This window comes from Moschus berezovskii, chromosome 23 (assembly GCF_049115385.1).
Source record: "Moschus berezovskii isolate FMDL1 chromosome 23, NW_MosBer_1.0, whole genome shotgun sequence".
Lineage (NCBI taxonomy): Eukaryota > Metazoa > Chordata > Mammalia > Artiodactyla > Moschidae > Moschus > Moschus berezovskii.
Genome location: NC_142482.1, coordinates 54,367,497 through 54,393,763, shown reverse-complemented (window position 1 = coordinate 54,393,763; position 26,267 = coordinate 54,367,497). Strand labels below are relative to the sequence as shown.

Here is a 26,267-nt window from a genome sequence, read left to right as displayed (position 1 = left end):
ATGACACCTATGTGGGCTACTAAACAGTGGTTGTGCCCCCTTAGTGGATAAACTTTTTTTTACTCTAATGGAAAAAGAGTATCAATGTCAAGAAAGAAAGAAAAAAAAAAAGACATCAGATGAAGTCCTTGTTTCATAGCTCCCCATCACCAGTGACACTTGTTGGAAAAACACCTTCGGCTCTATGGGGTCCCCATCAGCCACTCAGCAGAGATGCCCTTTTTGGTCAAAGGACATGTATTGAAAGCTACAACAGCAGCTCTGTCTCAAAGGGAAAAAACAATTAGCAAATACTTGCGGTAGAGCTCTTCTTCCATGTCTTCACAAAGATAATTATTTGCTTTAACATAGGTGGCTGCACTTTTTACTCTTATTATAGCTGTTGGCGATTGCCAGTAAATTAAAATGCGTTTGAATTTTCATAGGTTTGCATGTGTGAATTCTACACGTTGCATTACCAACAGGGATGCAGCGTAGCTAACACTTCCTAATGTTTTGAGTCTAACATTCTCACGATGCTTCACTTACATAATCATTTTTCCTTCTAGTGGAAGCATCGATGTAACTAACCATGATTTCATGACATTCATTGTTCTCCTCTACTGCAAGTCTTCTATTTGGAATTTGCATCCTAGCAATGCGGTAACTGTGGAGAAGGGGTAAAAAGTTGGGCTCAGAGAAAGTAGCTGTTCAGGAAACCTGAGGAGTACGGAAGGGGTATTCCCCTCCAACAAAAATTAATAGGTTTTCATTTAACTGAACAATGCAGCATGCCAGTGTTTGTTATACTTTTTGTCCATGTAAGCATCTCCACTGGAAAAAAAAAATTAATGACCATTAAGCTCTACTCATATCATGCCAAGTTCACTTTAGGTCTTTGCCAGCATGCCCGCACATTTCCTCTTGAGGGCATTGTAGTCACCCTGTGCCTCTTGATCTCCATTCCTGCGTTTGCACTTGACGTTGTTTCAAGCACATCGTTAGGGGTCAGCATCACGCACAGGGTCATTTCACTCGCATTTCTTTCATTTCCAGCCAGCCTGTGCATTTCACAAGTGCCACCTGGAACTGGATTTTTATTTATTTGCACAAATACTCTGCGTACTTGGAATAGCCATTCTTTTAATAGCTGTGTTTGGTTCATATTTCCCCATCATGTTGGTTTTTCTCCCTTCTACTGGTTGTACAGTGTTTTATTTTGCGAATTAAAAGCCTAAAAGTTTATGAGTAAGTTAACACATCTCTCAGATAAGGCAATGGCAAGCCACTCCAGTACTCTTGCCTGGAAAATCCCATGGATGGAGGAGCCTGGTAGGCTGCAGTCCGTGGGGTCGCTAAGGGTCGGACACGACTGAGCGACTTCACTTTCACTTTTCACTTTTATGCATTGGAGAAGGAAATGGCAACCCACTCCAGTGTTCTTGCCTGGAGAATCCCAGGGAAGGGGGAGCCTGGTGGGCTTCCATCTGTGGGGTCACACAGAGTTGGACACGACTGAAGTGACTTAGCAGCAGCAGCAGCAGCAACACATCTCTGGCTTCCTTCTTATGCACCCTAAATAAATAGATATGTCTGTGAGTATATATGTGTCAATCACCCTAAAACCAGAGGATATCTTAAAGCAAAACAAACAACAATAACAAAATTTTTTGGAATATTGTCGCATAGGTGACATCCGGTTGTAGGTAGATGTCATTCCTAAATAAACTGAATTAGAACAAAAAATGTATTTTTAAATACATCTTTGAAGCCAACTCTCTGGAACACAGCTCTTATATATTGGGTTAGCCACAGAGTTCGTCCCAGCTTCTCGTACCATCTCAGGGGCAAACCCGAATGAACTTTTTGACCAACCGGTAGATTGTACTCTTAAAACATTAAGAAAAATTTCATGCAAGACAAGAGGTGAATCTCCATCTGTTGCGAACACACATCTCCTGTCCTTCACCCCTTATTTTTCTTCTTCTGTTTCCCAGGGCTTAACTTCTGACGCTTCTTTTCCTCTTCTCTCAGCCCAGCTCACGTAGACCAGATTCCTCCCTATCTGCGTTTCTGCACCCCTCTTGCCTCACTCTTTCCCCAGGGCATGTCTGTGTCCTCTGGCCCGTGGCAGGAGGGGCAGGGCAGAATACGGTTCAGCTCCAGGCCTGTGGAGGCAGCCGCCCTAACAGTCGTCTCTCTGGGTATCCTAAGGCGCTCACGGCAGATCTGTTTGTGAGGCTTGGTGGGTGTGCTCCCACATTGTTTGATCAGGTCTCCTAGGCGTTTGTCAGTCGCATGAGTTCACTCACTCTCCCCTCTCCCTTCCCGCTCCTGAACTCGGTGTGAGCCCGACTTGCCAGCACCGTCAGTTCTTGCGCCTCTCGAGGAAGAGAGGACAGTGGCTGGCACAGTGCCCACGGCCGGGTCTCCATCTCGATCCCTTGCTTTCTGCATCTCGTCCTTTGCCGTGACTCTGACTGCACTCGCTTCTGCCTACTTTTCTCTGCGCTCCTGTGGCTGGACGCTCCCGTGAGAGACGTGTCTGCGCCTGGCTCATCTTTTATTTTTCCTCCCCACCTCGGTGCTGTCTCCAGTCCCATCGCCCTTCACGACAAGTTCATAATCCACGGTTAGACCCCGCAGCCTCCTGCTTTCTCTTTGGGATTTAAACCAACCGCCTCTGTGCCGTGTTAGCCCCATGAACGACATGTCCTGCCCCGAACCTCATCAGGAAAAGGCACTGTTGCTCTTCTGGGTTCTCGCGCTTGTCCAGTTCCTTACCTCCAGTCCAGTAGTTCTCAAAGTGTGGAACCCTGACCAGCAAAAGCAGCTTTGGCATCGCCCAAGAATTTATTAGACATGCGTATTCTCAGTTCCATGCCAGACCTCCTGGGTCAGAGACTCTGGGAGTGAGGCCCTGTCATCTGTGTTTTAACTGCCCACCAGGAAATTGTGATGCCCATGAAAGTTTGAGAACCACTGCCTTAACCTGTCTGGTCTCCTCCTGACTTCTCCCTTCCTCCTTTGCACACTTTATTAATTCTAGTAGGAAATGTCTTAATGCCTGAAGGTAATTGTATCATTTTGAAAACCATTGTTGCAGATAATTTTAGACAATCATGTGAAACATCAAAATGATTTCCAGTACTCAATGAGCTTTTGCTCGTTTATAGTAACAAGAGACCGTGCAATGAAAGATCAGAAAGAGACATTCAGAAAGCAGTTCCATTTACCATCGCATCAAGAAGAGTAAAATTCCTTAGAGACTGTGATGATCTTGATAGATGAAAGCAGAAATATTCTGTAAGACTTATTTTATTCAGGAGAGTTAAATTCTTCCTGGGAGGGAAAGCAGTTTTTTCTAATGATGCTTATTTTAAAAATGCTAGTAATGTGCTGATAACGGAACTGGTAAATAGTAAAAAGATGCGGAGAGCCTAAACAGTCTTCAGAGATACAAGCTGTTATATATAAGATGTATAGACAACACGGTCCTACTGTATAATAGCACAGGGAACTATATTCAGTATTCTATGCTAAAGCATAATGGAAAAGAATATGAAAAATGAATGTGTGTGTATATATACCTGTGAATGTGTGTGTGTATATATATATGCATATGTGTGTGTATATTATATATAATAACAATCACTCTACAGTAGAAATTAATACAACATTGTGAATCAACTATACATCAATGAATTAGTCTTTAGGTGAATCAAACTAAGCATTAGGAATTCCCAGCTAATTCCTCATGGCTTGATGATGAGTACATGGAGTTTGTTACATTCATGCTTCTACATTTGTGTACATTTGAAAACATCATAAGAATTTTTAAAGTAACAGTTACTTTAACAGCGGCATCTTTTTAATCCCCATGTTATATGACTCCAAGTCAGATTTCATTTTTGTTATTATCTAGCTTAGTCATAAATGATATCAATAATGAATGTGTACTTATTGCACGGTTTTATTTCTACCAGATATATGCATATATATGTAGGTAAGTAGGTATGTAGATAGAGAAAACATGGTTGTCAATATTGATCTTGAAGAAATAACCAAAAGCCCAGAAATCTGTGTGGTCTGTAAACTGCTGCTGTGTAAATTGACAAACTCTATAGAAAAACGATTTAACGGTATCCAGGTCTGTGTCAGTAGACATTAAAATGTTAATACACATAAATGTCTTTATTGGACTCTCTTCTAAAGGGGGAGAATTCTAATAGCAGAGAAGATTTTATACCAGAAGGTGATCGACAGAGATTTGTTTTCATAATAGCATAAAACATTGGAAATCCCTTTGTGACCAACCACTGAGAGATAAATATAATCATTAAGATGATAACTATGCAAATTATATTGCTCTAAAATAAAAAAAAAGACAAAATTTGATACATGCAACTACGTATGGAGAAAGAACTTTTCTGTTAGGGTAGAAATATGATTCATGTCATATTTCTTCTTTTTTCTGATTTCATTTTTTAATGAGATGTGTATTTAGAAGTTGCAGTGATGGAATTCACAAGATTGATTCCTCTCCCAAATGATTTGGGCCTTTGTGATTTAGCAAAGGTACTTTTTAATCCATAGGGAGCTAAATTTTGTGAGAGTTAATATGTCCCAAGAGGAGTGAGTAATACTGCTTCTCTGTAACCACCAAAACCTCCAGGCTACTGCTGTTGTATCTTTTCTTCCCCCTAATGTTGCATCTACAGTTCTTAGACATAAGTAGTCTAAGTAGCTGAAATATGTAACGATCATTCCGTCACATCTTTGCCCCAAAGAAGCAAAACATGGCAGCAACCCTGAAACCCCTCCTCCTTTGGCTGTTTTAAGTCAGTACTTTTACTATAGTGGGAACATCCAAAATCAGAATGGTTTCCCAGAGACGCAGTAAATCTGACGGCAAGTCCATCATTATTCCACCAACTGGGAACCTGAAGCAGAGGTGCTTCCTGTGTTGTCAGTTTGAACAAGCTGAAGTGAAGGGCCCAGGACTGTCGTTATGCGATACTACTGCGTTAACGCTCACAACCGCGGCGCTTCCCATCCTGGGTCCTCTCAGTTCAGCTGAGTGTCTCCCATAGCCTTGGCCTGGCAGTCTGCTCTTCTCTTAGGAATGAGAAGTCATAGCCATATTGTTAATCACGAAGTGACTACTGCTTCCATCATATAAAAAGACCATGTGAGGGACTTTCCTGGCCGTCTAGGGGCTAAGACTCCGCACTTCCACTGCAGAGGGCATGGGTTCCATCCCTGGTTGGGGAACTAACATCCCACATGCTAAGCAGCATGACCAACAACAAACAAAACCCAAATTAAAAAAAATTTTTAAGGCCAAATGAAAATAAGGAAAAAATAAACCCACAATCTACAAAAATTAGGGCTTTAAATTATCTGCTTCAAATGACTTTTTGGTGTCCATTATATATTTTTTTTCTATGTGTATAAAATATCAGGTCAAATATCATATGTCCTTGAACCATATGCTACCTAAAGCCTGTCAGTTTATAAACTGCTCTGTTGAGCATACGTTTAATTGAGCCAGTTCTAAATGAGGAGGAAAGGGGGTGGGTAGAGGAATCTTTTGCTGCCATATCATCATTGTATATAAAATTAAAGCCTTGGGAGGAACACAGCAAAAGGAAAGGCTTATTTATCCATGATTAACCATGGAGTCATTTCACTGTTGTATTTCTTCAAGTAAATCATCTATCTTCTAGTTGTAAGGCAGGTAATTGCTTTGCTGGTTTCTGTGTTTCTGCCCAAACATAACTTAGAGCCTTTCATCTGGATATTTATTCATCTCGCTGGAACAGCTTTCAGTCCTCTTTAAAAATTAATTTGACTTTAATGTCTAGCTATCTAGGACTCCCCTGGGCTAGGAGGAAATCACACCCAGGGAGTTTTGATTTGACAAACGGCCGATGTGTAGGAGCCTTTGATCCTCCACCGTGGTGTTAACTGGCTGCTCCTTGTCTTGCTGAGCTTTGACAAGATCAAAGTGTGCACCCTGCCCAGCAGAATCACTGATGGGCACCAGGAGAATCCTGGCACCTCCCAGCAACTCTGGGCCGCTGCAGCCCTGCAGCTGGAGCTCAGAGACCCCTAAACATGTGTCTACTTGGAGAGATTGGATGTGGGCAGAGGCGCCAAGAAGACAGGGTGAGTCTTTTCCTAGGGCTTTGACGTTCCAGGTCCCCACGCTTGTTGAGTGCTTGAAGCCTTTTGCTCCCAGAAGTAGGAATTCCTGACCTCATTTTCCATCTCTGAGTCCTGCTCAGTGTTTCCAGGTTTTCAAAAATTATGAAGAAAATTTGATTTTCATTTTTGTTTAAAGAGCAAATATAAAACATGGTGTATTATGATTTTTTAACACTTTTAAAATGTTAAAAACTTTGTAAGTGTTTTTAAATTAAAAAAAATTAAAGTATAGTTGATTAACAATATTATGTAGGTTTCAGGTGTACAGCACAGTGATTCAGTTATACATATATATGTGTGTATACACATATGTGTGTGTGTGTGTGTATATATTCTTTTTCAGATTCTTTTCCCTTTCAGTTTACTACAAGAATATAGTTGCCTGTGCTGTACTGTAGGTTCTTGTTTGTTATTTATATATTTTATATATACGTTTGTTCGTTACGTTCCGTTGCTCAGTCGTGTCCGACTCTTTGCGACACCGTGGACTGTAGCCTACCAGTCTTCTCCATCCATGGGATTCTCTAGGCAAGAATACTGGAGTGGGTTACCGTTGCCTTCGCCAGGGATCTTCCCGACCCAGGGATCAAACCCGGGTCTCCCGCATTGGAGGCAGACGCTTTAACCTCTGAGCCACCAGGGAAGCCAAATGTTAATACTAACCTCCTAGTGTATTCCTCCCTTTCCCTTTTGGTAACGATAAGTTTGCGTTGTATGTCTGTGAGTCTCTGTTTTGTAAAAGAAAGTTCATTCATATCTTTTTCTTTTTAATTCCACATAAGCAATATCATATGATATTTGTCTTTCCCAGTCTGGCTTACTGCGCTCGTATGATGATTTCTAGGGTTTTTTCTAGGTTCATTTCTAGGTTTACGTTGCTGTGTATGGCATTTCTGCATTCTTTTTTATGGTTGAGTAGTACTCCACATGGGCTTCCCTGGTGGTTCAGACAGTAAAGGATCTATCTGTAATGTGGGAGATCTGGGTTCGATCCCTGGGTTGGGAAGATTCCCCTAGAGAAGGGAACAGATACCCACTCCAGTATTCCGGCCTGAAAAATTCCATGGACAGAGGAGTCTGGCAGGCTGCAGTTCATGGGGTTGCAAAGAGTCAGACATGACTGAGCGACTTGTCACTTTCACCATATTCCATATACACACACACACACACAGCACATCTTTTTTATCCATTCACCTGTCTATGATTAGAAAGATGGAGAGAAAACAGGCATATTACTGAAGATCATTGGAAATTGTTTCCCTGGTGGTTAGATGCCTTAAAAGCAAAATAACGAGTGTAGACTCTATGTTCTGGTCTTGATGAAGACTGTTCAAAAGCGTCTAGACTCAGGTAGCGGGCTGTAAGTGTCACTCTTTCCTGCAAGGCGGGTGTGCCTGACTCTGCGGTCTCCTCCTTACTCTGACAGACGGGGAGCTCTCCATATCAAACGAAGACGACTCCCTGGAGAACGGGCAGTCCCTGAGCTCCAGCCAGCTGTCTCTGCCTGCCCTGTCCGAAATGGAGCCAGTCCCGATGCCCAGGGATCCCTGCTCATACGAGGTGCTCCAGCCTGCCGACATCATGGATGGGACAGGTAATGCCCCCTGATAGACGTAGAACTGGTCCCCAGCATGCGGTGTGGCGTGGGCCTTCAGCCTGGATGGACTTGGGCCTCTGTTCTGAAACCCCCCTGAACATAAGGATCTCCTGGAAACGAGGATGGAAATGACCAGTTTAGTATAGGGTTGGTCATGAAAGTTCCCTTGAGTTTTTCCGTAAAACGTTACAGAAAACTTGAACAAGCTTTTCGGCCAACCCAGTACATGCTGAGTATAAGAATATGGAAGAAATATCCATTTATTTTTCTACAGTCTTTAAAAACACTTGTAAAACCTTAATCTCTTTAAAGAAGATAGGCCTTCTTTTGTAATATAGACGATTTAAAATGTCATCGTTTTGTTTTCTAACATTCGTTTCTGCTAACGCTGAGCCCCATGCTTCTGTAGGATGTCTGAGTCACCTGGTCACAAAGCCCTGGTATGCCTTTGAATCCTCATCCCAATATAACAGTTAACTGTTATATCACTTTAGCAAACTGTACCAATTTACCATATAAAATTGATGTATTAATTGTCTACAACTTAACTGGTTAAGCTGTATCCTGCTGACAGATGATTTGTGATGCCATCTGACCATCACTTCCTCTTTGGTCCAGAGCCCTCCAGAGCCCTCCGAGTGGCCAATATTCAGTCCCTCAGAAGGACTGCAGAGTGGTCCTCTAGCCAGATGGTGGCGCGCTCCCAACAGCCAGTAAGGAGAGGTCCTTGCTATCGGGAGACGAACCTCCGGGGAGGGACCTCTGGGAATATCTGAAGTCTGGGGAGGGAGGTCACATCCTTCCTCTGTCTACACCGCGTGCAGAGTCTGCAACACGGAGCTTAGGCGGGAGGCAGGAGTGATGGCGGTTCACAGAGTCGGTGCCCTGCCTCACTTTGGGACCCTGTGAGTCGCTGCTCCATCAATGAGTCCAGCACTGGTAACACCAGCGCCCCTTGAGCCGGGGGAGAACCTGGTTCTCCTGCAGATGATGTGCAAGGCTTTGTTGCTGCCGGGAACACTGCTGCCCGGATTAGGGAGGAAGGAGGAGGCAGGGGAGGACTCTTGCACAGGCTTTCTTACTGGAGCAGTGATGGTAGTGGGGAGCATGCATCTGAGTTGCGTTTCCCTCCCAACCTCCCCCACTCCCAACTGGAGAGGTTGTTCCAACTAAAGCAGTAAATTGAGATTTCTCTCCAGCCTTCCTTGTGACATTGGGATCAGACGGATTTGATGTGTTGCCCTGAGATCTGTCGCCCTTGGGAAGCCGTAGTCACCTTCAGTCTTCGGCCATGTTGCCAGTGTGATGGGAGGGCCTCTGCTACCACCCAGGACAGCTCTTAACTAGAGCTGATCTGGGTCCTGCTCCCGCACCCCCAGGGGGAGAGGAAGAGGCAGGCCTGGAGCAATAAGGAATGGGCAGAATCCAAATGAGAAAACCATGCTTCTGGCGAGGGTAGGAGAGAGGAGCAGAGAAAACAATAAGGATGTTAATTTGGAGCATCCTTCACCTTGTCCAGGTGTATAGTGCCCCTGAAACTTCAGAGCACCCCCTGAACACTGATGTGCAGCTTGGACAGCCCTGAACGTGGAGGAGCAGCCACCCCAGGATGTGGGGGTTGCCTTCCCAGTGTCAGCCCCTAGGCTGTCCTCAGACCCGGGAGCAAAGGGCAGACACACCCAGAGGAGATGCCAGCATTGGCGGTGGTCTGGTTCAGAGGGGCTTCTAGTCCTTGATCCTCTGCACCTGCCCAGCTGTTGGTCGCCATGGTCCCGTGAGTCGCGTGTTGGAGCGCCCGTGGATGTGTATTACAAACGCCCGGGCTGAAGGGGTGAAGTTGCGGATGCTTTGAGGACGCGTCCTCTTCCCTTTTCTTCCTCCTGCTCCTTTCCGTTCTCTCTGTCTCCTGTCTCTGCCTCCCCACTGTATCCCCCACCTCAGCCTTGGCTTTATTGGCTCCCCGGTGTCCTCTCTTGAACGCCCCCGTGTATGTGACACCTGGAGCCGCGGGTGCTCTGCCGTGTTGCTGACCTGTGCTGTGTCCCTGCGGCTGACAGCAGCCCCGCCTGCACTGCGTGTGTGTAATGTCCTTGCGTGTCATGTGGTTGTCCCCTCAGTGTCCGAAGAGAGTCCCTCTGCCAGTGAACCTGGAGCCCTCCTGTCCCAAGATCCTTCAGCCAAACCAGTCCTGTTCCTGCCCCCCAAAAAACCTGCTGCTTCCCCTGGAGACCACGAGGACACCCCCGTGAAGCAGCTCTCTCTCCTCAAGCAGCCCCCCGCCCTGCCTCCCAAACCCACTGCCAGGATTGGCAACCACTTACCAGGTGAGTCCGCACGCCTTCTGGGGGCCCGCCACCCTGCCTTCCCTTCACGGGATCCTTTTTTGCTTTTTACATGAGAATCTTTGGCGAGGTCGCCCTGTGGGACACTTCGGTGTTTCTGTGTGTGTCTAAGTACATGCCGTTGTGACCTGGGTTTGTGTGTGTGTGTTCCGAGGCATGCGATGTACACCTGCCAGCCACGTGCTCAGAGCCTCCAGTCGCATGTGCCTGTAAGTATGTACGTTGGCATTGATGGGGCTAAGTCAAGAGTGTTTGCCCGTTTAGATGGGTTAGATTCACTGTCCAAATCTTTGTAGAGATAGCAGCACCTGTTCTCTTCATCATGAGTTTGCTAAAGCGTCCAATTTTTGTCTCTGAATACTTGATCTGAAGCCCAGTGTATTTCTTCTTTTAAAATGTATACCTGTGCTGTTCTCTTTGCGGGGGGCGGGGAAGCAAAGATAGTAATTTGTGGCAAATACTTTTAAGAGGAAGGTTGTCCTAAAATGACTGCTTTATAATTGAAGTGTGGTTGATTCATGATACTATTATAAATCGGGTGTATGGCAAAATGATTCAGTTATATATATTTTTCCATATTATCAGTGGGATTAACAGATACAAAGTACAGAAAATAGATAAGCTTGATAAACATCAAGGATTTACTGTATAGCACAGGGGACTGTGTTCAATATTTTGTAATGACCTGAAATGACTTTAAAATTCATTGTTCAATGTTAGGTAACAAATGCACCTGCAGTTATTGAATTGGGCGCTTAGTGGAATCGCACTTCACTGCACATTAGCACATAAATCGGGTACCACTTTGTGATTTAAAGTTGTGGTATGATCAGAGGTTCAAGATTTCAGAGGGATGTTTCTCCAGCCTTGATGACAATCCCATGCGATGCTGATTGACTTCCTGTTTATAATATATTTGCTATTTTTATAAATAGTTTCTAATTGGTCTATATACATTTTTGTAAGATGGAATGAGGGTGCAAGAATATCCATTTATTTTATCATTAAAAAACTGGGGTTCAGGAAAAGAAGCGACTTTTCCAGGGCTGGTGGGAATTCTGCACTAAAGCCAACATCACACCCTGTGTTTCCTGATTCCTAAATCAATCGCTGTTGTTTCCAGGGTCACAGGATGTCTCTCATATGATGCAGAGGCTTATTAGATTACAGTTCAAATAGAAGTTCGTGTCAGGCTCCTCTATCAAAGTACATATCCGTCCGAGTCAGTGTTCGTGGTTCAAAAGAGCAAGTTTCCAATTAAAGAAACCGTTCAACACAGTAGTAACACTTTCAGTTCAGTTCAGTCGCTCAGTCATGTCCGACTCTCCACAACCCCATGAATCACAGCAGGCCAGGCCACCCTGTCCATCACCAGCTCCCGGAGTTCACTCAAACTCATGTCCACAGAGTCGGTGATGCCATCCAGCCATCTCATTCTCTGTCGTCCCCTTCTCCTCCCGCCCCCAACCTTTCCCAGCATCAGAGTCTTTTCCAGTGAGTCAACTCGTCGCATGAGGTGGCCAAAGTATTGCAGTTTCAGCTTTAGCATCAGTCTTTCCAATGAACACCCAGGATTGATCTCCTTTAGAATGGACTGGTTGGATCTTCTTGCAGAACAAGGGACTCTCAAGAGTCTTCTCCAGCACCACAGTTCAGAAGCATCAATTCTTCAGTGATCAGCTTTCTTCACAGTCCAACTCTCACATCCATACATGACCACGGGAAAAACCATAGCCTTGACTCGACCGACCTTGGTTGGCAAAGTAATGTCTCAGTGTTCCCAAATTTACATGCAGAGAAAACCACAAAGGAAAAGAACCTCCCTAAGCCTCCCTGTAACCACTGTCTATCATTTATCTAACAAAAAAGTGAAATACTAGTTTACTTTTTCTTTGCCCTCACTGATGTCTTATGAACTGGTCCTCATGTTACTAAAATATTCCACAATGTGATTTTGTTAGCTACATTGTAGGGGATGCCAATTAAATGAGGGACCCCTTAAGGGGTTTCTATCTTCCTTATTATAAAAAAACTCAGTGTCTCAACAATGTGCATATATTTTTATAAGCATTCCTGAGTTTTTCTTCATTTATTCCTAGTATGAGAATTGCTCATTCTGATTCTGGAACTAAATTATGTACTTTTAAGGTCTATGTACATTTTAAGACTGAGATACCAAATTTCCCTTGAGAAAGCTTAAATATTGAAAGAAATAAACTCCGATATATAGTACGTATTTATTCAGCACACCTAACTGTAGGCAGAATACTGTGCTAGGTATCAAAGCTAGGTATCAAAATATGACAGTTCAGTATATGTGTATATAATATATATACCAATATGAATATATCCTCATTAAACTTCCAGAAGTAGAAAGCCAGAATAACTACTGTCAGGTGTAATCCTTGCAGTTCAGCACAGCCTGATAAAAAGGCTCCTGGAGAGCCTGAAACTTGAGCCCACCCTTGAGGCCTGAAGGACTTAAAGAGAATGAAGAAAGGCTCAGAGGTGGCCCTGCTTCGGGCCAGTGACAAGGAGGCGGGGCTGGGATAGAGGGGCCATCTTGGGTTGTGCTGAGAGAGAGGGTTTACTAGGCCTACCTACCATGTGAGAATTTAGATTTTATTCCCAAGGCAGTGGGGAGCCTTTGGAGGTTTTTGAGCTGGAGAGTGAGTGATAGGGTGAAAACTAGACTTTAAAATACATTCCTGGGTCGTTGTGTAAAATGAACCAGAAGAAGAGAAGGTTGACTGCCGAACTGAGAAGCCAGTGAAGCCACGTGTATGCCTCCTTCTCCAGAAGCCCTAGTTGAATTAAATTGAACAATACGAGGCAGGGAGACACTTTCAGAGGCCGCTCCGGTTGTTGAAACAGAAGCTAAAATTATCAGCTGATGGCAGTGGGGAGAGAGATAATGGATGAGTAGATAAGGCGTTTTAAAATAAGAATGAACAGGGACTTCCCTGGCGGTCCAGTGGTTGAGACTTTGCCTTCCAGTGCACAGGGTGTGAGTCCAATCCCTGGCCAGGGTACTGAGATCCCACCAAAACATGGAAAACAGAAGTCATATTGCAATACGTTCCGTAAAGACTTTAAACATGGCCCACAGCAGAAGTCTTTAAAAAATAAATAAATAAAAGAATTGACAGTATTTTTTTTAGAACAAACACTGCCCTATAATTCATTTACCTGATGAAGAGCGTCAGCCACAAGCCTGGCATTTACAGGCCTCTCTTGCTGTGTTAGCCTTGTCTCTCTGGCTCCCCTTGTTCTTTCCCCAAGAGAGTGAATTTTACCCATCATCTGTACATCTCACTTCCATAGAGCTTGGGCCACATGGATTAAAAAAATACGTGAAAGCTGGTGATCTCTCACCGTGTTGTACCTGGTAGCCATTTAAATACGATGATGACGAGATAGGCACAGATGTGTACAGGGTGCCAGAGTGGTGCATCCCCTTCGGGATTAAACTCGACTGAACTTGCTTCATGTTTGTAAGTGAACCGTCCGTCACAGTGAATCTCATCACCACGAGGCAGCCACATTAACCCTGTTCTGTTACTAATTACTCTGGAGACACCTGGGCTGTGTCGGAAGGAATTAATAAATTGAGAATTCTAGCAGAACTCTAAATCGAGACTTAGGAGTTTTCGCGTGTTCTCAGTGTCTCTTGTTCTGTTGACATTTTTAAAAGGAAACAGACAACAGTTTGAAAGACACCACGCGTGAATAATAGAAAGTGGCAGTGGTTAATGGTCCGGTGGATGCTGGAGGAAGCATGAACCTGGACTTGGACTACAGCTAAGTACATGCAGGGAAAGATATGCAGAAATACCTCTGCTTTGGCATTTGCTTCCATTTAATCCAGAAAGCCATAATTAACTTGGAGATTGTCTCATGCATTTTCTCTGTTCTTCAGCCAGGAGATAGAAGCCCGCTCGCTCCCCCAAACTATCTTTCTTCTTCTCTTGTTATCCTCATCCAGCTTATCTCCAACATCAGTATGCACGCAGCAGATGTAACATAGGATCAGGAGTTGCTGGGCATTAACTTCCTTTCCATTCTGGAAGGACACTGCCCAGCAGAGCTCGTTGCATAGCCAATATGATCTGAGATGAATAATTTTCAAAATGTATCCTTCTTAGAAGGATGGCTGACCCCAGAAGAAAAGGGTGGTAGAAGTAAAAAATATTGTCTCCTACTTTTCTGAGTCTTTGTCAGTCACCTCTCCAGCGATCCTGGCTCCAGAAATCAAATGTTAAATATTGCATGAATAATCTATGCCTTCTGCATAAGGTACCTGCAGTTAGGTACCCCATAGGAGCGATTGCAATGAAGGATAATCAGTTTATGTGATAGCTGAACTTCACAGTCTGACAACCACACTTAGGTAATAATGGCAGGTGCCATTTTTGGAAAAATTTATGATACTATCATCTTTATTCTTTCTCTTTCATAGAGGAGGAAAAGGAAATTCAGAGAAGTTAAATAACTTAGTCATGGTGACATCACTAGATAGACTGTTTCGTTTATTCCAGAGTCCTCGCTTGTCACCAATAGTTTATGCTATCTCCACTGAGATACCTATTCTTAAAATTTGTGACAATGAAATCATTAGTCTTCTTCGGGTTTTGTTTGTTTTGGTTGGCTTTTTTGGCTCCTTGCATTTTAATCTATTTAAGAAAATAGAAAAGCTGCTTTTTTTGTGTAACTCAAAGATGAAAAAAATTCAGCCCTTTGAAAATAAATAACTTTTTAAAGGCAGTTGACTATAAAGAGGAAAAGTAGTCGAGTTGGGTTTCAAAGCACATGTTAGAAAGAGACAGTCTGAGGATCAAGAATGGGGCAGATCGCATGGGAAGCACTTGCCGTTGGAAACATACAATTCAGCAAAGAAAGGGAACTCTTGCTGATCCTCAAAAACAAGTCTTTCTGCTAATGTGACTTCATAGCACTGTCTTTAGAGCCTGAAATACAGGGAAACTGAACTTCCAGATGTTCAAGCTGGTTTTCGAAAAGGCAGAGGAACCAGAGATCAAATTGCCAACATCCGATGGATCATCGAAAAAGCAAGAGTTCCAGAAAAACATCTATTTCTGCTTTATTGACTATGCCAAAGCCTTTGACTTTGTGGATCACAATAAACTGTGGAACATTCTGAAAGAGATGGGAATACCAGACCACCTGACCTGCCTCTTGAGAAACCTATATGCAGGTCAGGAAGCAACAGTCAGAACTGGACATGAAACAACAGACTGGTTCCAAATAGGAAAAGGAGTATGTCAAGGTTGTATATTGTCACCCTGCTTATTTAACTTCTATGCAGAGTACATCATGAGGAACGCTGGGCTGGAAGAAGCACAAGCTGGAATCAAGATTGCCGGGAGAAATATCAATAACCTCAGATATGTAGACGACACCACCCTTATGGCAGAAAGTGAAGAGGAACTAAAAAGCCTCTTGATGAAAGTGAAAGAGGAGAGTGAAAAGGTTGGCTTAAAGCTCAACATTCAGAAAACAAAGATCATGGCATCTGGTCCCATCACTTCATGGGAAATAGTTGGGGAAACAGTGGAAACAGTGTCAGACTTTCTTTTTCTGGGCTCCAAAATCACTGCAAATGGTGACTGCAGCCATGAAATTAAAAGACGCTTACCCCTTGGAAGGAAAGTTATGACCAACCTAGATAGCATATTCAAAAGCAGAGACTTTACTTTGCCAACCAAGGTCTGTCTAGTCAAGGCTATGGTTTTTCCCGTGGTCATGTATGGATGTGAGAGTTGGACTGGGAAGAAAGCTGAGCGCCAAAGAATTGATGCTTTTGAACTGTGGTATTGGAGAAGACTCTTGAGACTCCCTTGGACTGCAGGGAGATTCAACCAGTCCATCCTAAAGGAGGCCAGTCCTGGGTGTTCATTGGAAGGAGTGATGCTGAGGCTGAAACTGCAATATTTTGGCCACCTCATGCGAAGAGTTGACTCATTGGAAAAGACCTTGATGCTGGGAGGGATTGGGGGCAGGAGAAGGGGACAACGGAGGATGAGATGTCTGGATGGCATCACCGACTCGATGCACATGGCTTTGGGTAAACTCCGGGAGTTGGTGATGGACAGGGACGCCTGGTGCACTGCGATTCATAGGGTCGCAAAGAGTCGGACACAACTGAGCAACTGAACTGAACTGAACTAACTGTATTACCAGAACTGGTTGATTCCTAGTTTCAATGTTACGAAATATTTGCAACTGCAGGTTTCCCTGCCAGACAGCATCCACGCCCTGTGGTATTTTTTCAGCCCCAGCAGGTGTCTTAACGAGAATCCTCTGTCCAGAGCTTGTCAAGGTAAACCAGTATTCCTGTTTAGAGCCTGTCCCTCCAGCTTTGAGGAGCGTGTCCACAGTGGCTTGTTCTACAATCACATTCCGAGCTGCCAGTTCACGGTGTGTCTCTGTTGCCGTCTGATCCTCTGGCCCCATTTCCCCCCAGAATATCCCATCCCACCCTCCTGTTCTCCTCTTTCAGCTTCCTCTCCAACTCTCCCAAATCACCCAGCTCCTTTCATCTCTGTCCCTGCCTTCCTTTCCTGGCTTTTTACTCAGAAAGTGCAAGAAAACGGATGATTAGAGCATCGGGACCCTGGACCTCACCTGTGCTTTTAAACAGAAAAAATGGATAGTAACTCAGAAGCCTCCCAAAGAAGTTTAGGGTTCACAGTCTCTGGATAACTGATACTTTGAAGAAATCGGAAATCTTCCTGAGTTTAATCTTTATACCCATTTCTCCCTAGTATTCTGGTCCTGATTGTCTTTTCTAAAAATATAGAAATTCTTTCCTTAGTGAATTAAAGGACTGTCTATTGATGAAACATGTTTAAAAGGATGCTTTCTGCTCTGACCTCTGTGATCAAGGCAAAGATTGCAGCAGAGTACCTTTCATTTTTTGGTAATGCTGTTAGGGTGCAGATTTAATTCACTTGGCACTTTTCTTTCTGTGGTGAAAACATATAAAATTTACCACCTTAACCATTTTAAAATGTACAGTCAGGAATGTTATGTATAATCACATTGCACAATGGATTTCCAGGACTTCTTCATCTTGCAAAATTGAAATTCTGCCTATTAAACAGTCTCCCCTTTATCTCTCCTTAACCCTGGTAACCACCTTTTTACTCTCATTTCTATGAATTTCACTACTGTTAGTTGCTCAGTTGTGTCCGATTCTTTGCAACCCCATGGACTGTAGCTGCTAGGCTCTTCTGTCCATGGGATTCTCCAGGCAAGAATACTGGAGTGGGTTGCCATCTCCTTCTCCAGGGGATCTTCCTCACCCAGGGATCGAACCCAGGTCTTCTGCCTTGCAGGCAAATTCATTACTGTCTGAGCCACCAGGGAAGCTGATTTGCCTTTCTGTGGCTGGCTTTTTTCATCTAGCATGTTACCCTCAAGGTTCATCCACGCTGTGGCTCGCATGGATTTCCATCCTTTGTTAAGTCTGAATGGTGCTTCTATTTTGTGTGTTTTTTGCACTATGAGCAAAGTACTCTTCCAACCCTGACACAGTTTACAAAAAGTGTTCTCTTATCAGCTCTCAGAGTTGTAGATGGTTGTAAGCTACAGAAAATGTTTAATCTGAAGAGGTATAAACATGGTTCTAAAGAAATTCAAATGGACTTCCCTGGTGGCTCAGAGGTTAAAGCGTCTGCCTCCAATGTGGGAGACCTGGGTTCGATCCCTGGGTCGGGAAGATCCCCTGGAGAAGGAAACGGTAACCCACTCCAATATTCTTGCCTGGAGAATCCCATGGATGGAGAAGCCTTGTAGGCTACAGTCCACGGGGTCACATAGAGTCGGACACGACTGAGCGGCGGAACGGAACGGAAAGAAATTCAAATAGTAAGAGATCAGATTCTTTTGAAAGAATCAGGAAAAGCATGGTAGAAAAAGATGTATTTAAGACAGGCCTTAGAGATGAACAAGACAAGTAGGGATCGGAGGGGAGGTTGCCAGGAGTAGGAAGCAGGGTTCAGAGAGGCTCAAGCATGCGAGGCATAGCATGTTCACGACATGGCAAATGGCTCAGCTTGGCAGGAAAGTGCGATTCTGCTAGGGAAATCAAGAAAGATCAGGTCAGCAGTGTCTTGAAAGGAAACTGGAGAACCTTGGAAAGCTGTGGTGAGGGATGTAACTTTTTGGAGGAGGAAGTGGACATCTTTTGAGGACCTTTAGCTGCAATTGCTTGATTTCATCCAAGCCTCTCTCCTTGACGTTGCTTGGATAAAATGGATGCTGCTGCTGTTGGGTGGATTTACAATTGGGTGGATCAATGTAACTGAGGCTATCCAGTGTCTCCCTGAAAATGAAGAGGGCACCGAGTTGCTGCCCTTGGCTCTTCCTCTTGGACATTGCTTAAATGTCCCAGGGGCAAGTTTCCCTTCGGAGTGGGGCTTTGATCTGCTGTGTTTCCTGAGGGTCCTTGGCCATTGCCCCTCAGCAGCAGGACAGGAGGCTGGGAGAGGCACAGAGCCCCACTGCAGAGGTGTTGAAGGAGGAAATCGATGATCGCTTGCCCAGGAGTTCATAGCAGGTTATTTTCTTCTTTCGGAGAATCTGTGCACATGGTTCTCCATCTCTGAGTGCTGCTGAAAATGAAATCTAATTCTCATGTGTTCTGTAGTATTTAAAGGAAACGTGATAACCTCGGTAGAAAAGCCACCCCTTGTAAGAGCAGCCGTTAAGCATGAGAGTCATCCATTGGGCAAACTTGTGGTCCAGCCTTAGGTGTCAGCAAGTACACTGGGAATCACATGGGGAAGTGGGGATGCTCTGCAGATGGTTAGACCAGCCACCACCATCACTATAAATGCAAGAAATCTGAGCATGTCCTCCAACGGTGAATAAATATCATGCATCAGATGGATGGAGAGTTAGAGATGAACTGTGGCCATCCCCATCTTTCCTTCTTAAAACATGGATCTACCGAAAAAAAAAAAAAAAAAAAACATGGATCTAGCTTGAACTTCTCAGTTCAACCATGAATGTACTACCTCTTTTTTTTCATGTTTCAAGCAGTGTATATTTTTTTCCTTTATTAAAAATTTTTCTGTAATGGAAACTTCCAAACATATACATAGGTAAAGAGATTATTATGGTTAACCTCTTTGTACCCCTCAGTTAGACCAGTCTTGTTTCATCTTTAACCCTCTGACAGTCTTCTCCCATGGGATTATTTTGAATCAAACCCTAGATATCTTATCTTCCATCCACAAATACATATTTTTTAATGGGAGTATAATTGATTCACAGTGTTGTGTTAGTGTGTATAGTCAATTGCTCAGTCGTGTCCGACTCCTGGAGATCCCATGGACTCTAGTCCACCAGGCTCCTCTGTACATGGGATTTCCCACGCAAGAATGCTGGAGTGGGTTGCTATTCCTTTCTCCAGGGGATCTTCCTGCCCCAAGAAGCGAACCTGTGTCTCCTGCATTGCAAGCGGATTCTTTACCATCTGAGCTATCAGGGAATGGGGTTAGTTTCTGCTGTACTACCTCTTGATAGGGGGATACCGTATGTAGTTTTTTGTTGTCTATGATCTAAATTTAATGCCTTTGAACCTCACAGAGAAAGCCCCTGGTTCCAGAGTTCTGAGACCAGACCAGCATGTGTGTGTTTACTTCCAGGACTTTGTGATTTTGATTTGGCTCCCTCCTAGCCTTTGCCTGGATGGTCACAAACAGCAGTCCTTCCTGGTGGGCACATCCACTGCAGGCTCCTTTCTGCTGCCCACCTCCGGACCCTCTTGCCTTCCTTTACACCTGTCATGTGGAAAACTCAGGTTCAACCACCCAGATATCAATTTCCTGGCCCTCTCATTGCCTGGTCTCCCAGGGAGCAAGAGCACAAGTCAGCACTGGTGCAGAAATAAACCAGAGGATGTGTTTTCATCCATAACTTATCATTTCCAACAAAATACTGATCTTAGGAACAAATGTGTGTTCTCATGATTATAGAGACATCTGCAGTTCTGACTCTCTGAAAGCACTTTCCTGACAATGAATAATGTGTAATTTGACTTTTACAAGATCGAGTATAGTTGCAGGAGAGTTGATGTGCCCAAGTGACCCAGTTGGCTGGTGAACAGCCCCTCCACTCCCCAGTGTCACCAGCATCTCAGCAAGGCCTCCTGGGGAGATGACAGGAAGGATCCGCCTAAAAACAAAATTGTATCTTTGCAAAGTGGCTCTGAAACAGCGTCAGGGGCTGGGGGTGCCTATGTGACAACGGCCCTTCTTTTAGGATTTTGGCAGGTTCTGGACTTAGTCCTCACCATGTCAGGTGTCCACTGAGGTATGCCAGGCTGGTTCAGAGACCTAGGCAGGCTGATGGCACTGAAACCTAATCACTTGTTACTCTTCTGTCCCTCTCACCACGAGGGTCAGTCAACACATTTTTGCCTTTCCAGGCATTTGACCAAAAAAGGGCCAGACTACCTTACAATCCCTGCTGCTACTGCTGCTAAGTCGCTTCAGTCGTGTCCGACTCTGTGCGACCCCATAGACAGCAGCTGACCAGGCTCCGCCATCCCTGGGATTCTCCAGGCAAGAACACTGGAGTGGGTTCCCATTTCCTTCTCCATTAAAATCCCTAAGGTAGCCCAAAGGGCCATTCTTGCAGCCCAGGGAATCTGATTCAGTAGTTTGTGATGTTGTTCAGTTGCTTAGTCGTGTCTGACCGTTTGCAGCCCCATGGACCGCAGCACGTCAGGCCTCCCTGTCCCTCACTGTCTCCTGGTGTTTGCTCAAACTCGTGTTCATTGAGTCGTTAACTATGTCATCCAACCATCTCATCCTCTGTCGCCCCCTTCTCCTCCCCTCAATCTTTCCCAGCATCAGGGTCTTTTCCAGTGAGTCAGTTCTTCACATCAGGTGGCCAAAGTATTGGAGCTTCAGCAGCAATCCTTCCAATGAATAATCAGGACTGATCTCCTTTAGGATTGACTGGTTGGATCTCCTTGCCATTGAAGGGACTCTCAAGAGTCTTCTCCAGCACCACAGTTCAAAAGCATCGATTCTTTAGTGCTCTGCCTTCCGGTTTGTGATACTAGACTCTGAACTCTTCTTATAAACTTAAGTATGCTTCTTATAAACTCTTCATGTTTTTGAATGGATGCCTATATTCACGAAAGGAAACCGGAGATTCTGCCTCACTGGAACCAGCTGGCAAATGACCGAGAAATTCTTACGTCACTTTTGTTCATTAGGATGCTGAGTGCTGCTGTCATTGATGACACTCTGATACAGCAGCAGTTACAAATGCCTCTGTAGGTGCCACAGCTGGCGCTAACTGAACAGGAGAGGAGAGAAGCGCAGGGTGTATCCATTTAGCCCAGACTCGTTCTGTGCAGACTGCAGTGCTCTGACGCCAGGCTCCACTACAGAAGTCATCAGGGGTTTTCATTTTCTTGTCTGAAGTCATAAGCCGGAGCTGTGTCAGGTTTGGAAATAGAGCCCTCTTGGGTTTTATAGCTCTGTGACATAGCTGGGGTTTATTTTTCTTGTTCTCTGGAACTGGTTTTTGCCCTTTCTACTCCATCAGCGGAGACAGATTTATGAATATACTGCGTCTCGATCAGTCTGGCTGCAGAAGACCCATCCATTTCTAAGTCAGCAAGCAGAGAGCTTTGCCTGTACCCCATTTATCGTTACCAATGCAGGAGGTCATGTGTGTCCTCCCATCACCCATAAATGTACATCAGAGAGATGCAAAGTGTCGTGTTCAGGGAGGTGCTGTCAAGGTAGAGGAGGCATTTTTAATCCCTGGATTTTTAGATGTAAAAGTGCCTGGGTCCCAAGAAGCGTAGATATATTTCTTAGCTAATTAATAACAGAGCACTTCCTTGGTGGCTCAGATGGTAAAGAATCCACCTGCAGTGCAGGAGACCAGGGTTTGATCCCTGGGTCGGGAAGATCCCCTGGAGGAGGCCATGGCAACCCACTCCAGTATTCTTGCCTGGAGAATTCCATGGACAGTGGAACCTGGCAGGCTACAGTCTATAGGGTCGAAAAGAGTCGGACACGACTGAGCAACTAACACTCACACACAGTTAATAGCAGAGCATCCAGGTTTTCTAACTCCTGGTTCTGCATCCTCTCCATGGGGTCTCAGTACTAATGCGGGCTGTGTGCATTGGAATGGCACACTGGAAGCTGGAGGACCTGGCCATTTTCCCTTCCCACAGGGCCGTGTTACAGACTTGGAAACCTTCGAGGATGGTGCCTTGGAAACCTCTGTGCTCTGCTGCCTGATTCACTGTCACCAGGTTTCTTCACCCATTTATTTACAGTGGGTGTCAGGGAAGTCACTTACAATGGTAATGGACAGGAAAGCCTGGCGTGCTGCGGTCCATGGAGTCTCAGAGTCGGACACGACTGAGCGACTGAACTGAGCTACTTGTAATGAAACACCACGCACTCTGTTGCTTTCCCAGCTTCTATCCTCTGCCTCCAGGCTAGAAAGGATCAGGCCAGGTGGACTCTCTCAGGGGCGGCCAGAGTCCTATTCGTGATAGGACTCAGATATATGTCATGCTTTGCAGTTTACAAAGCATGTCCACATTATCTTGTCTGACCCTGACAACGACCCATGGGAGAAGCCTAGTATATATTATTTTTTTCAGAATGAATTAAGACAACATTTGTTACCTATCATGGCAACCCACTGCAGTATCCTTGCCTGGAAAATTCCATGGACTGAGGAACCTGGTGGGCTTCAGTCCATAGGGTTGCAGAGTCGGACATGACTAAGCAAGCAAGCAGATATTACCTATCAAGGACTATACTGGGTGTATTTTATACTCAAGCCCTCTGCTAACGTGTTTGGGGGTTTTGTGAAATTCTTAAAAAGTGTCCTTTGGAGGAATTAATTATGCAGAGCGCTCCCATCCTCTGGGATGACTCAACCCTCTCATCTCCTCACGTGGAGATGGTGTAGACGTGAATCAGTTTACTTCTCATAATGGACCTAGAGGTTGGACAGTACTCCCTTTCTATGGATGGGAAAACTGAGGCTCAGGGGATGTCTTAGCAGAGCAGCAGGGCTTCTTGGTCACGCTCTGTGACCCTGAATCCTAAAAAGCGTGGGATGATTGTCCCCAGATGTGGGAATTAAGGTTGGTTGCATGACAGTCACCTCTGGAGGGACACGCTGTTAGTGGGCTTGAACCTCAGCCTGGCTTCTAATCCCATGTCAGTTACAAAGTGCCAGCCAAGAGGCTATTTTCCCGTTACAGTGGCAAAATTGTCGGCATTGCACGTATCCTGAAAAAAGATCTCTTTGAAGATCCCTCGGTTTCCATACGCAGAAGAGCACGTCCCCCTTCCTGCTGGTGAGCCTCAGTCTGACAGCAGGTGGCACATGCCCCCAGCACCTGGGTCCCAGCGTGCTTCGAGCAGGAAGTGAGAGCTGGCGGTTGAGTGCCACTCACCTACCGGTTCTTCAGTTGATGCATTTCGTCTCAGGGCCCATCCCAAGGGCCACGGGCCCAGGTGGGCACCCATGGTGTTCTAGGTTTGGCCTGATGCCCCTGAACTCACGTCTGCCTCTCGCCTTCCTTCCGCTGCAGATCCTGGCGCCCCCGTGAAATTGCCTTGTCTGCCAGTGAAGCTGTCACCTCCGCTACCTCCAAAGAAAGTCATGATCTGTATGCCTGTGGGGGGGCCAGAGCTCTCCCTGGCATCCTACGCCGCCCAGAAGAGTGGCCCGCAGGGCGGGGCCCAGCACCACCACACCGTCCTGCCCTCCCAGATCCAGCACCAGCTGCAGTACGGCAGCCTGGGCCAGCACCTCCCCTCCACCACCGGCTCCCTGCCCCTGCACCCCTCGGGCTGCAGGATGATCGAGGAGCTGAACAAAACGCTGGCCATGACCATGCAGAGGCTGGAGAGGTGAGGGAGGGCAGGGGGGAGGGCTGGAGGGGAGGGCTTGACTGGGTGGCCGAGTGGGATTAGGGCATCTGACCACAACCAAGGGGTAGGAAGACCAGCTCAAGGGCTGGCACTCCTGCCAGCATGGGGCAGGAGGTCAGGGGGAGGAGGGCGGCTTGAAAGTGAAATCAGACCAAAATCTGAATGTCAAGAGAAGTTTGGAGGAAAAAACCATCCTGCCAGTTGCCAGACTAGAACAATCACATTTATCAAGAGGTAGTGTGTGTGTGTGTGTGTGTGTGTGTGTGTGTGTGTGTGTGTGTGTGTGTGTGTGTGTGTGTGTGTGTGTGTGTGTGTGTGTGTGTGTGTGTGTGTGTGTGTGTGTGGCTATGTGGGTGAGTGGATAGATGAATAGATGCATGGATGGATGGATAGTACATATTGTGCTTCTGTAGGCATTAACACTTTTTGGAAATGTATACACATCATTATTAATGTGGTAACCCCAAGGGCAGGGAGATGGGAGAAGATCTTTTATATTTCATCTCTTTCTGTACTGCTTAATTTTTTATTTTGTGTATATTACTTTTATGATGTGAAAAGCATGCAGATGTAGGATAAGAAAAGATGATCACGGCTAGAGAAGTGCTGGGCAAACAGAGAAAGGGGAAGAGCTGCACCTTGTTCTCACTGATAGAGGAAGTGGCAGATTAAGTCTGATTATATGAGCTTTAGCCTTGAATAAGTACCTGCAATTTGGGAAGTCTCCCCTTTCATCAGATTCTGCCGCCAGGGGGAATCCAAGGACAGGCCTGTAGAAGCGACCCTCACCCCCCGCCACCCAGGGAGAGCTCTCGTGCTGGTTCTGAATTGCTCATGTGTGTGTTCAAATACCACCTCGCTTGTGTCCAAGAGGTGGCCGTTTCCCAGTGTGATTCCAAGGCGTGTTGCTTGACCTTGTTCTGTGGTGTGACCAGAAGGAAGTGTTGCCATCTCACGTGAGGCTGTGTCTGGGCTGGGGTCCAGGGTGCTTGCCCCAGGCTAGTCAGCTGGGTCCTGCCGACAAGCTGCAACTGAGCCTCAGCCTTGAGAGCCCGGCCAGTTCCCAGGCAGAGAGCTGGGGGCAAGAGGGCCGCAGTCGGGAGCTTTCTGCCGTAGTTTCCCTGGTACCTTGGACAGTGAAGAGTCTGCCTGCAGTGCAGGAGAGCCCCATTCAGTCCCTGAATCAGGAAGATCCCCAGCGGACGGGAATGGCAACCCACTTGGTATTCTTGCCTGGAGAATTCCCTGGACAGAGGAGTCTGGGGAGCCACAGTCCTTGAGGTCTCAAAGAGTTGGACACAACTGAGCGACTTTCACTTTTTGGTTTTTCCTACCTCTCAGTGGCTTTTGCCTTCCCTCTGTCTCAGCCAAGTAGTCTACATTTGGGATATTAATGACTCCCGGGGAAGTTATCACTGAGAATTCTGACTTGATTGGTTCACATTAATATCACCCCTCACTGTGGAAAAAAGATTATATTTGGCCCATTGCCAGCATTTTCAGCTACTGTTCTTATTGTTTTTTAATGAGTGTGTCTCATATTTTTAAAGTATTTACTTATTTAGTTGGCTGCACTGGGTCTTAGTTGCAGCCTGCAGGATCTTTAGTTTCAACAAGTGGAATCTACCTCCCTGACCAAGGATCGAACCTGGGCCCCCTGCATTGGGAGTGTGGAGTCTTAGCCACCAGACCACCAGGGAGGTCCCTCAACTACTGCTATTACTGTTAATGAGGACAATAATAATGTAAAATTTGGATGGCATTTTTTAGTCTGTTACATACTTTATTATCGTCTTAACCCTCACACCACTTAGGGAGACTTAAGTCAGCAAAGAACCTAAGGAAGCCTGGGTTCCCCCATACCAGCTACTCAAAAGAGCAGTCCACAAACTCGGTGCCAGTCTGCAGAAGTTGTACAGAAATTGGAACCAAACTTGTAGATACTTTGATAGCAATTTGGCAACTGCTTTCCTAAAGAAGACTAGTGATCCAGTAGTTGAGACTTCACGTGCAGGGGGTACAGGTTCGATTCCTGGTCAGGGAGTTAACATCCCACATGCCTTGGGGTCAAAAAACTGAAAAATATAAAATAGAAGCACTATTGTAACAAATTCAATAAAGACTTTAAAAATGGCCCACATCAAAAAATTTTTTAAAAAGGCTACTAGCAGTGAATGCAAT

The 26,267-nt window shown here is 45.3% G+C and overlaps 1 protein-coding gene across 8 annotated transcripts in view; it reads left to right on the top strand.

The window, feature by feature from the left end:
• PHACTR1 (phosphatase and actin regulator 1) overlaps nt 1-26,267 on the top strand; it is a 515,711-nt gene that overhangs the window by 432,889 nt on the left and 56,555 nt on the right. For 6 of the 8 annotated variants that reach the window (XR_016036000.1, XM_088831027.1, XM_055405934.2 and 3 more), the window contains 3 exons: nt 7,616-7,783; nt 9,904-10,110; nt 23,744-24,065. Coding sequence is in view for 7 of the 8 variants with exons in the window: in XM_088831027.1 (XP_088687153.1) it covers nt 7,616-7,783; nt 9,904-10,110; nt 23,744-24,065 (697 nt within the window). In the remaining variant the exon portion in view is untranslated. The remainder of the gene's footprint in view (nt 1-7,615; nt 7,784-9,903; nt 10,111-23,743; nt 24,066-26,267) is intronic. The other 2 variants (XM_088831029.1, XM_055405932.2) reach the window with 1 other exon arrangement.